Source organism: Rhineura floridana, chromosome 3 (assembly GCF_030035675.1).
Source record: "Rhineura floridana isolate rRhiFlo1 chromosome 3, rRhiFlo1.hap2, whole genome shotgun sequence".
Lineage (NCBI taxonomy): Eukaryota > Metazoa > Chordata > Lepidosauria > Squamata > Rhineuridae > Rhineura > Rhineura floridana.
This window is the reverse complement of record NC_084482.1, coordinates 118060459-118077009: the sequence shown is the minus strand read 5'-3', so window position 1 is coordinate 118077009 and position 16551 is coordinate 118060459. Positions and strand designations below refer to the sequence as shown.

At 41.6% G+C, this 16551-nt stretch overlaps 1 protein-coding gene across 1 annotated transcript in view; it reads left to right on the top strand.

The window, feature by feature from the left end:
- The first annotated feature begins 2747 nt into the window (after positions 1-2747).
- The window catches only part of LOC133378781 (uncharacterized), a 77018-nt gene continuing 63214 nt past the window's right edge, over positions 2748-16551 (top strand). Inside the window, exons 1-3 of the mRNA XM_061613406.1 lie at positions 2748-2868; positions 5181-5528; positions 9121-9194. Coding sequence (XP_061469390.1) covers positions 2820-2868; positions 5181-5528; positions 9121-9194 — 471 coding nt within the window. The 5' untranslated portion in view covers positions 2748-2819. The remainder of the gene's footprint in view (positions 2869-5180; positions 5529-9120; positions 9195-16551) is intronic.

Below are 16551 nucleotides of genomic sequence, written 5' to 3'. Positions count from 1 at the left end.
TGCTGAAGTTAACAATAGGTTATTCAGTACCTTGTATCAATTATTTATTAAACATATGGATTGTAATGGGGACTGTCTCTGGGAGAAGGGGTAGAGGGGGGGCTATTGCTAATGGCATTGCTATGAACAATTTATGTTAACCTAAAACAAATTCATTAAGACATCTGCTGTGTCCTAATAAAAATGGTTTGTGGTGCTGTTTAGCTGAGAAAAACATACCTTCATTAGATATCTTCTCAATATTATCTGGACTGAGTGCAATTTTTTTATACGTGCTCATGTAGACCCTAGTTGTCATAATTCACTAATAGCCAAAAAAACCCCTGCAGTTTAGGAAGGTACCTGTAGCCCACAGATATTTCTATCAAACTTTAAAAAGCAGGGAAATTGGGCAGCTATAGTGAATGCACCAGGGGAGCAGGAGACCTGAACTCCTCTCTGAGATATTGGACTGCCCTACAAATTGGTCAAAATGCAAACACCATTTGGGTTGGTCTTTCACATTCCAATCTATTTCCTGTGTAGCTTGGAAGAATTTGGTAACATGTGCCTCTGAGCATATGGTAAGTGGTGGCAACATCTGCAATCAGCCCAAATAACAGAAACAAGACGTGCTGTGCTGATCTTGTTTTAGCAGGAAGGAAGCAACAATATTAAGACAGTTGATATAGTTCAGATAGTCATTTTAAATATGTATGATTTACTTTGCAGTTTTAGTGAAGTCTGCTATAGTAAATCATTTTCTTTTGCTTCTGTTTCTGTGAATATGTGAAGTACAGCAACACTTTGCATAGTGTTAACTCCAAACACAATTGTGGAATAATGGCACTGACTCTTCTGCAGAATAGTCTCCAATGGACCTGAGGAGTTGTCTCAGTTTGCACAAGATAAAACAGTGGGAGGTGAAATATATTCTAACAAAATTCTACGTGTACTCTATGTTTTTAATTGACCAAGCACATCTTTCCTTAAGTGGAGTGGTTTAAGTATAGCAGGCTGAACATATGCATCTCGGGCAGGCCAAGTTTGTTTTTTCCAGCAGCTAGAGTAATTGCTCAAGTAGCAACATATTGTAATCAGTCCGATTTTGCATCAAACTGCAGTTTCAGATTCAAGTGTTAATGAACCCAAAATAGAAACAGAACATAATCTTCAGTTTGAAACACAAAAGGCTATCTTCACCATCATATGACATTGACCAATAAAAAGGCTTTGAAATTAATGAAAATAAATTTGACACAGATTTCTAGGATGAATAATGAGAGAAATATAATTTTCTAGGTTAGATTCTCTGTAGAAATAGTAACACAGGAAAGAAGCAAAGTAAGAAGAACACCAACAAACATACAAAAATGTAATTCTCCATCTTTGGAGATGGTAGGTGTTGCCACCATTACTGATATGCTCAGAGGCACATGTTACCAAATTCTTCCATGCTACACAGGAAGTGGATTGGACTGTGAAAGACCAACCCAAATGGTGTTTGCATTTTGACCAATTTGTAGGGCAGTCCAATATCTCAGAGAGAAGGTCAGGTCTCTGCTCCCCTGGTGCATTCACTATAGCTGCTGCCCAATTTCCCTGCTTTTTAAAGTTTGATAGAAATCCAGAGCTTGGAAAAGTTACTTTTTTGAACTACATCTCCCATCAGCCCCAGCCAGCGCCATGCTGGCTGGGGCTGATGGGAGTTGTAGTTCAAAAAAGTAACTTTTCCAAGCTCTGGACTATCTGTAGGCTATAGGTATGTTCTTAAACTGCAAGGTTTTTTTTCCTGTTAGTGGATTTACGTTAAAGTCATTACTAACTTGTTACACTGAAATCAATGGGACTTAAGTTCAACATACGTAGCCTGAAACCAACTCCATGTGTACATGTCACAAAATCCGCAAACTATACCATATTGGGAGCTGGTATAGTCTCTCTGAATGTTAACATTTAAAGTTCACACAGATGTATGTGTTATAAATATCAAGATGGTGTTAAGGCACAAAATGGGCAATAACAGACAGCTACTCACTGTAGTACTCACCTGATCTCCCAACAGCTGAATCACAGCCACTTACCAGGAGGGAGAGGTAGCAGGGAGGTTGGTGTAGTGCAAAGCATCAGTGGAGCCAATCTGGTGCTCCTGCTGGTGAGTTTGCATTGCACCTCTCCTCCCAGTAAGCAGCAGTGCCTCAGCTGTCAGGAGGTCAGATGAGTGTCACTGCCCCACCATGTTGTTTGTATGAAAATGGGGAAGCACTGATTGCTTCTGAGTGGATACCTTCTCTTTCATTACTTAAAGACACAGTGAACATGCATGCCCTAGTTTTATTTTAGACCATGAATTGCTTTGGTAAGCCATTAATTTAAACAACAAAAAATCTGTAATGGTATAACAACCTGAATTCTAATTTCTTGTCCGCATTTACAGAAGTTTCAGATGCTCTTTCCAACAAGAATAAAGATAGTGTAGAAAAGTATAATAGGAAAGAATTTGTCTTCACATTTACATCTTCAGGGTAACTTTTAAGATTATGGGAGCAAAGCACAAATCCCATCCTGTCAAGTGCTGAGCAATGCATTTTGTCTTTGCTGTGGATGTTTGTTGTATTTTAACTTAAATGCACAGTGTTCACCATACACCAACCTTGAGTAGTACAGAGCAATGAATTAACCACAGGAAAAGGGCTAATGTTGCTGCTGAATGCTGTGACTGATGTCACATATGATGCAAATTAGAGAAGTAAGAAACATGTCTGGGAAACGAGCATTCTGTTAAATACACAGTTGCAGTCGAAACAAGGCAACCCTCTGCTGTCATCTCAGCCAACACCATGCTTTCTTGTTTGTCCCTGGAACAAATTCTGTTGGTGGTGTTTACAGGTAACCAAATATTAATAAAATTATACATCATAGATTGCACTTCTGGAAAATAATGTATTTAGATTTGTATAGTATAATTGTTCAGTATGTAAAGATTAAGGATTGCGTCCAGTGCTAGTCCTACTGAGTAGACATACTGAAATTAATAGACACTACTAACTTAAGCATATTAATTTCAATGGGTCTACTCTGAGTAGGACTAACATTGAATGTAACTCTTATTCTCTTTATTCAAGACCAGACATTTGCCAATGCCAAATATTGATTTACTGCTGAGTAAATATGCTTAGGCTTGAGATGCAGGTATGATAGAAAGTTAACCTATTTGCATATGGTGTGTACTTTCAGGATGACACCAAACTAACATGGTATTGGTCTCTAATATTCAGCGTTAACAATGAAATATATTTAGACATTAATATTGATAGTATTAACACTCATAAGTATTTTTCTTTTGACAATGAGACAGATCACTGTTTATTTTGTATGTCTATGATATCTTTTCTGGAATCTATTAATATCTTTGCCATTTGCAAGAAATTGCCATGGACCAATTATGGTATCAAAGTTGTTTCATAAATGAACAAACAAGGTATCACTAAGCCCAAATGAATGCTGCTTTGTAAAGAGGTTTGATATGGAGGGGGGTGTTAGTCTGAGATTTTTTTCTTTCATATTTATCATAAAGCACCCAAGATGGTTAACAATTATAGCTACAAACTGTACAAGCAAGCATAAAAACTTAAAAAGAAAGTTCCAAGATTTTACAGATAAGGGCCATCAAAACAATCCAGTGGCTTGAGAGTTTAAGCAATGCCAAGTCAGTGTTATGATTTGTGTTTTATTTTCTGATCAATTTCCTCCAGGCCCAAATTCATGAAATGAGGAATAACAGGCTTAAAACTTGCATAGAAGAGTTCTATCTTTTTCCTTGGGCTGAAAGCCATTTTCCCGATTCCACACAAGGTGATTGTTGGCTGTAGTTAGTCAAATACTGAAAAGCACATTTCCATGCTGAGCCCTAGCAGAAAGAGATGTTCTCATAGTGTGAGTTTGAGGCTCTGAGGTGATTTGATTCATTTTGAATGAGGTTGCCTACATGCAATACCTAACCTAACTGAAAGGGACCATAAACCCCACAAGCAGCCTAGGTTTTCAGAATACCTGCTTCCATGCTGAGAGAACTTCTGAGATCTCTTGCTATATAATTTCTTCCATGGATGTATGACATATGCTGTCCTCTCTCACTCTCTGTCTCTCCCCGCCCCCCATCACTCAATTTATACTATTAGAAACAGTGGTCCTTAAGCAGCAGAAAACAGTGACGGCAGGCTATGGGTAACATGCTCTTAGGACATAAACTCAGCATAAAATATGTGTTTCGATATCGGGTGCCTGTGTAATGTGACCACAGTCCTTACCCACCAAGAGGCTTCCCACCAGTGCAAATGCTCTTTTGCATCTGGGAGATAACACATTTTGGTTAAGAAAACAAGGTTGCTTAGCTCACTCATCCCCCTTGGTTCTTTAGCCCATGCAAAGAATCAAATGTGTAAAGATACTCTAAACTCAATCACAAAAGTTTAACTATCAGTGTTACCATGTTTTGTCACTTACTAAAGAACTTCCCACACATTTCAGAAGCTTCCACTGAAGTACATGAAGATGCTATTGAAAAGTTCATCTGTATGTCTAATGGTGTCTCTTTGATGACAGAAGGCTCTTCTATCTAGCAGAGGCCTTCAGAAGAATGAGGGAGGCTACTTTTGTCAACTTGTCTTCTTCCCTGCAACCTACTATACCACCTCCCACAATGTCTCAAAGCCCCCCCCCCAACCATCTGGAGTCGACTTGCCAGGGGGATGGTAGCTACAGAAGGAAAGGTTAATATGGACAAATCCCCTTCCTTCTCCATTCCACTGACTGAAACTTCTACAATTCTGCTGGATCAACGAGCTTTCTGTTACTGGAGGGACACCATTGGATACAAACCTATGTAAATTACTTCTTTTCACAAGTGACTGTTTTGTCATGGAGAAGCATGCTTCAGGCCTGAGTACCCACATTTTTGTTCAGGGTAGCTTTGGTGTGTTCTGTCTTCATTTTCTGGGATTCACTCAAAAGACTGAGGCAAGGTATGGGATTATGTGCCTGGGTAAAATATCTTCAAATGGCAAATTCATCCTAACATTAGGCTTGAGGAAAGTTGTTGTGACAGAGATCTTTTTAGAAATACAGAGTTGTGTCCATGGTTTGTTGTAATCCCATTCTTTTTTCTTTATTTTCTGTAACTGTAGTATCTTCCCCTACAGGTTCCTTGGTATCAGGTGCTAATAGTACAGTCTGGGGAAAAGTGGGTCAGAATATCACTTTACCCTGTCATTATTCTACTGATGAACACGGAACCAGACAGATATGTTGGGGGAAAGGAAGGTGCCCTTATTCTTGGTGCTCTGGAGAAATTTTCCGGACCAAGACACAGCAAAGGATATATGAGAAATTCAGCAAGTACTATCTAATGGGAGATGTTCATCAAGGAGACGTGTCCCTTACCATTGTGAATGTAACAGAGAATGATGCAGGGACATACTGTTGCCGTGTGGACATAAAAGGCTGGTTCAATGATGAGAAACAACATGTTGAAGTTGTGATTGAGAAAGGTGAGCAAAATGCTTCCATTTGGTATATGTCAGTTCATCATAATACAGAGGACTATATTTATAGCATGTTTCCAAGTTTGATAAAATGCGAAGAGTTTTTATAAGACTTTTATGAAAGAAATTTAAGGGTTCTGGTATGTAAACTAGCAATCCCAATTAATCCCTTGCATCTTCCCTCCGCCCCTGACATGGGTAGCATAAAAAAAGATTATGTGTATTTTCAGAGGATGGGTATTAATAGCTATTGATTATGATAGCTAAATTGGAGCTTCAGTGTTGCAGATAACCAGTTCTTGACTTAATGGGCTTTTGGTTTGGTCCAGCAAGGCAGTTCTTTTGTTATGATGTCCTTAAGTCCTTCACAAAGTCCCAATTATCACATTTCCTTCATCCACAAATATACATTTGTATCTGCACACACAACTAACAGTGAGAGGAAGAGAGTGAAAGTCCTCTTGTTCTGTTGTTACATTCCCACATTCTTAGAATTAGTCTTGACCCTAGCTACAGGGCCGGTGCTAGAGGGTGGCCAGGTTGGGCCCTGGCTGAGGGCCCCTGAAGGGCCCCTCCTTAGCTCCCGTTCCACAATCTGCAGCAGCACTGGCTCTCAACTATGCCACAGGGAGGGAGCTCCCAGACACCCCTCATACATCCACACAGGCCCACAATGCATGCTTGCACACCCAACCTACCTCTCACATTGCAGTGACTGCTGCATGTGCATACCTACCATCAACCAAGATGGCAGCTGAGGCTTCCCTAAGGGGCTGATGCCCCTGCCACCATCTTGGTTGATGGCAGGCATGTGCGCACACGTAGCATGCATGCCTGCCATCAACCAAGATGGCAGTGGAGGCATCAGATCCTTAGGAAAGCCCCCACTGCCATCTTGGTTGATGACAGGCATGGGCATGCAGTGTGCCCCAGCATTCACTGCAGTGGGAGAGGTAGGTGGTGCATGTAGGCGGGCGCTGTGGGCCTTGGACCAGGCTGGTGTCCAAGGCTCCAGTCATGCCTGGCACTGGCCCTGCATAGCCTTTTAGGTTCTACCATTGGCAGCAGCTGAATAGCCAATTCTAGCAAGACCTCAAGACCACAAAGTGATCTGAAGGCATTACACAGGTTTCCAGGCCAGCAATATAAAATATTGTTGTTGAACAATATTACATATTAATTAAATTAGAACTTTACAGTTTTACAGTGTAATTTCTCTGTAAGTGCTGCTTTTCAGTTGTAAAACAAAATTCTTACTTTGTAGTTTGTCTAAGGGGAGTTCTTAGAGACATTGGGTCACACTATTTTCAGATTAATGTCATCTGCCTGACATGTGACAAATCGTTACAGCTGGTGGTGTTTACACTTCCCCTGGTAAAAGGAAATGAAATCTCATGAAAGTTTCTATTTTAAAAGCAACAGCACAATCAGATACATGGATGGGTGGGGAAAGTATTGCATAAAACTTGTTTCTGGACAGGGTTAGCCTGACCTCTGTTCTCTACACTCTGGTAACCGCTAAGTTAAATTAATGCAATGTATTATACATGGGGCTGCCTTTAAAAACAGTTCAGAAACTGCAGCTGGTGCAGAATTCAGCAGCCAGACTGTTCACCGGGATAAGATGGTTTGAACACATAACACCAATTCTGACTCAACTGCACTGGCTACCAGTTAGTTTCCAGGCACAATTCAAAGTGATGATTTTGACCTATAAAGCCTTATATGGCTCAGGACCCCAATATCTCAAGGACTGCCTCTGCCTATATGTACCAACCCGGTCCCTATGCTCAGCATTGGAGTCCCTTCTTTGTGTGCCCTCTCGGAAGGAAGTGTGGAGAGTGGCAACATAAGAATGGGTCTTCTCAGTGGTGGCCCTCTTTTTGTAAAATGCTCTCCCCAGGGGAGTATGCATGGTGCCATCATTCTCCATTTTTAGACACCAGGCAAAAATGCTTATCTTCTCCCAGGCATTTGGTTCTTAACTTTGGAAGGCTTTTGGAGGGCTTCTGTTGTGTAGCCTTCCTAAAAGTGTTGCTCCACCACCTTATGTGCTATTTTGGTTTTTAACTTTTTGTATATTTTTTAATCTTGTATTTTAAAAGTTTTTATTAACTGTAAGTCACTTTGAGTGTGCATATGTGTGTAGAAAAGCGACTAACAAATTTAATAAATAAAGTAAATAAATTGTATGCCAGATGTCACAAGGCAATTTGCACACTTTTGCATTGGTATTGATTCTCCAGTTACATTTAAAACAACAATGCATTCATGACTCATGACCTTAAACCAGTTATTATCTCTCAGTCTAACTTTCTTGCAAGGGTGTTATGCGGATAAAATATGGTGAGCTTGGAAGAGTGTATGATTAAAATATTACCAATAAATAAATGTCAGGAAGTGTGTAAAAAAGATCACATCATCTTTTCAATTAGAGTCATTCAGACATAATACTTTCATTTAATTTTTCACTAATGGCTGAAGTCAGCAGTGGGGAACCTATGGCTCTCCAGATGTTATTGGCCTCTGACTCCCATCAGCCCCAGCTACCATGGTCAGTGGTCAGTGGATGAAGGAAGTTGTAGTCTGGCAACATCTGGAGGGTCACAGGTTCCCCACTCCTGGTCTAAGTGGACAACAGCTGATCCACATGCACATTTGCCTAGAAGTAATCAGGTCCATCAGGTTCAGAGGGTATTACACCCTAAATTTATTTTCCATATATCTGTCATTTCTTGGGTTTTTGTAACTAAAGCATAATATTGCATTAGTGGCAAAAAGGGTTGTTTTCTTCAGAGAACTGGTCTGTATGACTTTTTAAATTTTGTGTACTCATACTACTTGAATATGTTGTCAATATATCTGTGTCCCCCAAAGGGTGGATTCAAACAGCACTGTAAATACCACTTCCTCTAATGCTGTACAGCAGGGATGGGGGAGAAATTTGATTCAGTTCACATTTAAATATATCAAATTCACACTTTCCAAAATAATGAGAACTGAAACACAACCATTCATTGAAATTTGCAGTCATCTCTGAATTTTGCAATTCTCCAACCATAGAATGTTAATAAAAATACATATATTAGAGGAAATTGCTTGTAAAAACTGTGAAAACTAGTCAAAACTATATACAAAAATGTATCTGGTAGGAGAAATTCACACTAAAATGCTGGTGAGTTTCCATGTGGATTTTTTTTTAAAAAAAATAGAAATTGCAGAAATGTGGTGAACTGAATTGAAAATTGGAAAATGGAGAGAATCAAAATTGACAGATCCTTCCATCCCTACTGGACGGCAACAAACAGATGAACATGGCAGTGAAAATATTGGAAGATGAGAAAATATGATGTATAGAATGAAATGAAATGTTAACTGTACAAAACAAGAGAGAAAATAGAAGAAATAATGAATAAGTGAACTTAATTTCTATTTAAAATGGATAACGTTAGATTGTGTATTCATACATATAACATAGGAATCAGGACTCATCATACAGAAGCATTCATTTATTATATATATTCAAAGACACTGGCAGCTGCTAAACAAAAGCTAGATTGTATGAATGAACGTGCTGCTTTTTCTTTGCTTTGTCTAGCTGTTTTACACTTCACTGAAACTTACTTTGCTTTGGAACCAAGATGGATGTCCAATACACAATCCCCACCAGATGTAAGTATCTCCCCTGCTTTTTTTTGCAGATTCACATGGAAACCCTACATATCTTATAGGTACAGTATGCCCTAGAACTTATAGAACATTTGTTTGATGTTAATTCCTTATATTCTTCTTTCTATGCCACTATTTTTGGACAGTGGACATAAATAAATGACTGATTTACTCTTCTCTGTCCCTGGAGATTCTGATCAGCCTACCATGTTTCCAAAGATTTCATCGTGCACAATCCAATATTTTAAATTTATTTTTTTTAGTACTATAAATATTTTTTTAAAGTAAATGCTTTTGATTCCTTGCCAGATGTCATGTTTCCAACACAGAGAATATAGTACCCCAATTATAAGGAGGCTATTCAGATGTAATGCCAAACTATGCTTTAGCATGATAAAATACACTTATAGCAGATTCCTGAGACAGTATGCACATGCCATTCCTTCGGTCTCCTCCCTCATTACAGCTCTTTTTGACCAATTGAGTTTGCATGATTGTATTTATGGTTAGGGATTTAGAAAACTAGATTAGATTAGAAAACTCTTTTCATTTCTGGGTGACTCACAAGAGCACTCACTACTGTGTTCTAATTAGGTATTTCAAATAAAGCTTTTAACTTTAATACCTGTGTGTTTGTTAAGGTCCACCTGCAATGATCCCCTGCCTTAGTCTGATCAGCCAATGCACATGGTTCTTGGTAACAGTTAAAACCCCTTTTCACAGACTCATGTTTTGTCCCCTTTCACACAGCTACTTAATACTTACATTCCTCATTTAGTAGCAAACCACACCTTGATGTTTTCTCAGAATCCCAATAATGGCTGTTCACTCATTGTTTCTTCATGCATATGTCGTGGGGAAGGTGGTGTGGTGAGCACAGTCACACACCTTCTTGCACTGAGGTATGCATGGAGTTAAATCAAATCAACAGGCCTATAGTTTACTCATACACCAGGATCACAAACCACACAATGTGAACCTGATTTACAGGCAAACTGTCTTCTAGGCAACCATGTGTTGTGCAAACTATAGTTTGTTCTGGTTGGACAAAACAACAAACTGTTGTTTGCCACTCAACCAGGAATGGAAGTATTCAATTGCCACAAACAAGAAATGAAAGAAGGGAAGGAGACGTATAAGCCCAAGCCTTAAGGCTGCTGCTACTTATAATGCTAAACCATGGTTTAGTGTTACATCTTAATGTAGCCAATAGGTTATGAGAAAAGAGGGGGAACCTAGTATTATACAGCCACGAGAGTGGCTGTACACTATAGCCAGTATGGATTTTTTTCATTCTACAATGTTAAATTGAAAATACCTCCCATGCCATTCTGATGATTTCTATAAACTCATTTAAAAACAAAACCTTACAAAACATATAGTCCTGAACTCAGAAATGCTTGCTTAACAACCCTCTAAATTTTCATGGTGATAAACAAAACAGAGAGAATCGAGAGTTCAAAGTGTAAAAAGAGAGAACAAAAATCCAGACCCATGTTGTACTTATTTCTGTCAGTGTTCTCATAATTTGTTGAAATTCATTAAAAATCAGCCATGTTCACAGAGTACCTGTAACCCTATTCCTGACCTTGCCCCATACTCTGACCTTCATCTTCTGCAGTTAAAAAGTTAAAAAAATGCCTCGCCAATTTTTAATTAATTTAAGAATTTGGCATTGGAGTCAATAATAAGCCCAGGCATGCTCAGTAAGAACCAACTATCAGTTTTCCAAAAGGCAGACTCATAGCTGCTTGGCTTGGCTAATCAGGGGCTCACACCCACACCAGACCTTGATTTCCCTTTAGACGGTCATGGCTTCCCCCAAAGAATCCCCTCTGCCCAGTCCCCACCCACCCAATCTCCTCCCCTCCCCCTCCCTGCCCCTCCCCTTCCTGTCCTCCTCTTCCCCTCCCTGCACCTCCCCCAGGTCATTTCCACCTATTCTAAGCATGATTGCACAGGAGTAAATCCCATTGAACTCAAAAAGCATGCAAATGATCAAACCTCCCCTCCCCTCCTTTCCCCTCTCTCTTGCTCCTGCCCTCCCCCTTCCAATCCTCTCCTTCCTCCTCCTCCCCCTTCCCCTCCCCTATCCTCTTCCCTCCTCTCCTCCCCCCCATGGTCAGTTTTTCCTATCTTAAGCATAATTGCACATGAGTAAATCCCATTGAATTCAATAAGCATGCAAATGATCAAGCCTGCCCTCCCCTCTTCCGCCCTCCCATCATCTACCTTTTGCCCTCCCCTTCCCCTCCCCTTACAATCTCCTCCTTTCCCCTCCTCCCCCTTCCATTCCCCTCTCCCATCCCTTCCTCCTTGCCACTCCTCTCCCCTCCCCCTCCTCCTCTCCCATGGTCAGTTTTACCTATCCTAACCATGACTGCATGGGAGTAAGTCCCATTGAACTCAATCAGCATGCAAATGATCAGACCTGCCTTTCCCCTCCTTCCCCTCCACTCTTCCTTTCTCCCCCCTTCCTTTCTCCCCCCCTTCCTTCTTCCTTCTCTCCTGCCCAGCCCTCCCTCCCTCCCCCCCATGGTCAGATTTACTTATCCTAAGCATGATTGCACAGGTGTAAATCTCACTGAACTCAATAAGCATGCAAATGATCAAACCTGCCCTCCCCTCCTACCCACTCCCATCCCCCTCCTCCCCTCTGCCGTTCCTCCCCTCCCTCCTCCTCCCCTCCCTCTGCACTTCTTCCTCCTCCCCTCCCCATCCCCTCTGGTCACTTTCACCTATCCAAAGCATCATTGCAGGGAAGTAAATCCCACTGAACTCAATAAACATGCAAATGATCAATCCATTCTCAGCAAATGTACCTCCTGGATTAAAAAGCAGAGAAATTCACTAATAGGCCAAAAACTTTGTGGTTTAAGAATGTACCTATAGCCAACACATATTTCTATCAAACTTTAAAAAGCAGGGAAATTGGGGAGTGTGACGCCCTTCCCTGGCTCTCCCTGTCAGGTTCCTACCTGCGCGTGGCTACTGCCTGTCACTAGGCACCACCAGGGACTCCACCAGTCCGGACTGTCCTTTTTTATTGTTTCTCTCCCCGCTCTAGCACAGATCTCAACAGATCCCCCTGCTAGGCAACCACCAGTCACGTCCTAATACTAGTATTCCCAGAGACTCTGAATACTGGTATTGTTATTCTCTTCACCGCTGCCACCATTTGTTACAGTTCCCCTTCAGCCTTGGTCATTACCTTACCCTCCCTTCTGGTCTGTGAAACCCCAGCCAAGGATCAGGCCTTTGGTAAACCAAATTAAGTATTTATTAAAGATAACAAAGCTAACAAGATTAACAAGATTTCTTCTTAAGGCACATAAGCATATGGTTTTACTCAATACTAATCCGAACTCCACCCCTCTCCTTCTCCACACTCTCCTGACAAACAACTCTCTCAAAAACCCACCAAAGCAACCCACTCACTTTCATCACCTCCCAGATTCCACTCTCACTCTTCCTTTTATACGTTCAGCCATTTTAAACACTCAGCCAATCATCTAGCATTCTACTGCCCATTCACTCCCCCTCCTCTTTCACTCCACTTACCATGTATCTTCTAAACAACCAACACTTACCATATATACATTAATATAGGAACATCACATTTCCCCCCCCCCTTAAAACAACAGCAGAGTATTATTCCTGTTCCAGGATTTATACGTCGCGTTAACAAATAAAAGTCTCTATGGGGAAAATGTCTTTCTTTGTTCCTCCATCTGGTCACGTCACTGCAGTCCCAGCCACTTGCCTGGAAAGTCCATCGGCCAGTACATTGTCCTTGCCTTTTATGAACTGGAAGTCCACTTGATAGTCCTGTAGGGCCCAGGACCACCTCTGCAGCATAGTGTTATGGTTTTTCATAGTCTGCAACCATAACAAGGCCCGATGATCCGTAGTCACTGTGAATCTTCGTCCCCACACGTATGGGCGCAACTTATTCAGTCCCCACACGACCGCTAGGCACTCCTTTTGGACCGACGAATAGTTTTTCTCCCTCGGCGTCAGCTTGCGACTCAGATACGCCACTGGATGTCTGGTGCCTTCTCTCTCCTGCAGCAAGACGACTCCCAGCGCCAGGTCCGACGCATCTGTAGCCACGATGAATGGTTGCTCATAGTCTGGTGCTATTAATATGGGTCCTTTGCACAAGGCTTGCTTCAGCAGATCAAAAGCCTTCTGACATTCATCCGTCCATACCACACGCTCAGAACACTTTTTCTTGGTCAATTCATGCAAGGGTATAGGCCACAATTGCACTGCCTCTACCTTGCTCCATAAGGGGGTGACTTTCCCACTCCCCACCCCATGTCCTACACAGATTACTTCACTCACAACTTTCCCATTCACACAGCATGGTGCAGATCTGATTGGGGCATGATCTCCAGTATTAATGGAATGTTTGGCTATACTGGTTTGGCCAGGTTTATTACTAAAGAGATTCCCATAGTTTTTCAAAATTCTCAGAATCTCTTCTTTTACTTCCTCCTTCACCTCTTCTGACCATTCCACTTGATCTACCCCTCCTTTGTCTTTGCTTTCCTGTACCAAATCCGGAAGTTCAGGCCCACTTCCCTCAGGGAATAAGGTAACTTGCAACACCTGTGCATCCCTGGTATGGTAAGGCTTTAACATATTTACATGAACCACTTTGCTTTTGTTTAATTGGTCTGTGGTGATCACATACGTCACTGTGTCAAGCCTTTCTCTGATGGTATATGGTCCTTCCCAGTTAGCCTGTAATTTGTCATGTTTCCTGGGTATGAACACCATAACCATATCTCCCACATCATACACACATTCCCTGGCTGTTCTGTCATACCAGTAACTTTGCTTCTGCTGTGCTTGACTCAAATTCTTTTTCACCACCTCCATCACTGATGTTAATTTATTGTGGAATTCCAATACAAAATCTACTACAGATGTTTTGTACTCTTCCAGGGTTCCTTCCCATGAATTTTTTAATAGTTCCAAAGGTCCCCTCACTTTTCTAGTGAACCTCAGTTCAAAGGGTGAGAAGCCTGTTGACTCTTGAGGGACTTCTCTGTATGCAAATAAGAAGCATCCCAAACGTTCATCCCAGTCTTGTGGGTGATCTTGAACATAGCTTCTGATCATGCCCTTCAAAACGCCATTGAATCTCTCTGTTAACCCATTAGTGGCGGGATAGTAAGTAGTGGTCTTTAGATGTTTTAGACCACAACATTTCCACATACATTGCATCACTTCTCCCATGAATACACTGCCTTGATCCGTCAGCACTTCATGAGGGAAACACAGCCTCATAAAGATTTTTAATAAAGCCTCTGCCACTACAGGGGCTTCTACAGATCTTAGTGCTTCTGCGTCTGGGTACCTGGTGGCAAAATCCACCACCACCAATAGATATTTCTTGCCATGCCTTGTGGGTTTGGAAAAAGGGCCCACCAAATCTATTCCCACTCTATAAAACGGTTGTCCAATTATAGGAAGGGGCTTTAAGGGTGCCTTAGTCTTTACTCCACTTTTTCCCACCTTCTGGCATATACCACAAGATAGACAATGTTGTTTTACATCTTTGGAGATGTTTGACCAATAATAGTGTGCAGCCAATCTCCTCTTGGTCTTTTTTATTCCCAGATGTTCTGCACATGGGACATTGTGGGCTGCCTCTAGCAATCTGGTTCTGTATTTGCTAGGTACTATTAATTGCTTCACTGGTTCACATTCATCCTTTCTCTCAGCAGGCATCCACAGTCTATATAAAATCCCATTCTCACACACAACTTGATTCCTCAGTTTGTCAGTGAAAGGAATCTGTTGGGTCAGGGCTTGTTCCTTTATTTGATTCAAACTGGTATCCTTATTCAATTCTTCTCTGAAATGCTCTGTCTCTTCCCCAGAGACCAGCTGATACAGTTTGTCTCCTTCAGCAGGCCTGCTAGTGGTTGTTATGGCGACCTGAGGCTCGCTAACAGTTTCCACCCTGTTTGCTTCAGCCCCCCTTAACATGGCTTCTTTTTCTCTGCCAAGTTGCTGTCTGGTCACCACATATATTTTCCCTTGGGCTCCCATAACATCTCTTCCCAGTATTACTGGTTCTTGTTGTTGGACATTAATGCCTACTTTATATCTGCCCTCTCGGCCTCTCCACACCATTTTCACCAGGGCCACAGGCAAGCTTTCTGGTTGACCCCTCACTCCTTGGATATTCACAGTTTCCTGAGGTAATATTTCCTCAGATTTTATTAAATCTGGCCTCAGTAATGTCTGAGCGGCACCAGTGTCAAGCAATGCCCAATAATTTGCCCCTTGAACACACACTTCCTCTCTTAGACTCGAATCCAAGTCTGTTACTTTTGTCCAGTTTATCTGGCAGAACTGAACCTTTTTCGCTGTTTCTAAAGCCTTGGGCTCTGTTTTCACTGCCCTTGTCTGAGCAGGATTACTAATGGGGTTGGCAACCTCACATTGAAAACGTAGGTGCCCCGGTCTACCACATTTGTAGCATAATTTCTCCTCACTTTTAGGGTACACAGATCCACTCTGGGGTGTCTTGTGCCCTTCAGATTTTATTGGAGGACTCACTCGCTGTGGTACCACATCCCTTCTGCCAGCACTATATGGTCTGGGTTTAAACTCTCTTGATGTTTTCCCCACCCAGCCAGTTCTGTTGGAGGCAAAGTGATCCGCCATCTCTGTGGCCTCCTGCACCGATGTAGGGGAACGGTCTTTGACCAGGAGCCTTATTTCTGGTGGTAACTGATGGTATAATTGATCCAGTATCATGAGGTTTTTCACCTCCTCCACAGACTGAGCTTTTGCACTTGTCAGCCATTTCCCAAATATGTCCATCAGTTTTGCCCCCAGCTCCACGAAAGACCTCCCTGTCTGTATCTGGCAGTTTCTGAAAAGCTTTCTAAAATAATCAGGCCCCAGTCTGAATCTTTTGTAGACTGCCTCTTTAAACTCAGCATAGGTGACAGGCCTGTCTGAGGGGAAATATTGGTATACCTCTGCCAATTCCCCTTTGATCAGGTTTGATAAATACTGCATGTATTTATCTTCAGGTAGCCCCCACAACTGAGCTGCCTTTTCAAAGGTTGTGAGATAAATTTGAGGATCTTGACCAGGCTCATAGACAGCAAAGTCCTTTGGAATAATTTTTATTTTTGCTCCATCTCTGTCTTTCCTTGTCTCCTCAGAGTGAAATTTCTCTCTATCAAATTTTAACTTTTCTACTTGTAATTCAGCATCCAATGCTCATTGCTTCTCCCTCTCCTCAAACCCCAATCTCATTCTCTCAATTTCCAACTCCCTCTGTTTTTCCTTCTCTGCACCTTCCATCCTCAATCTCTCAGTTTCCAAC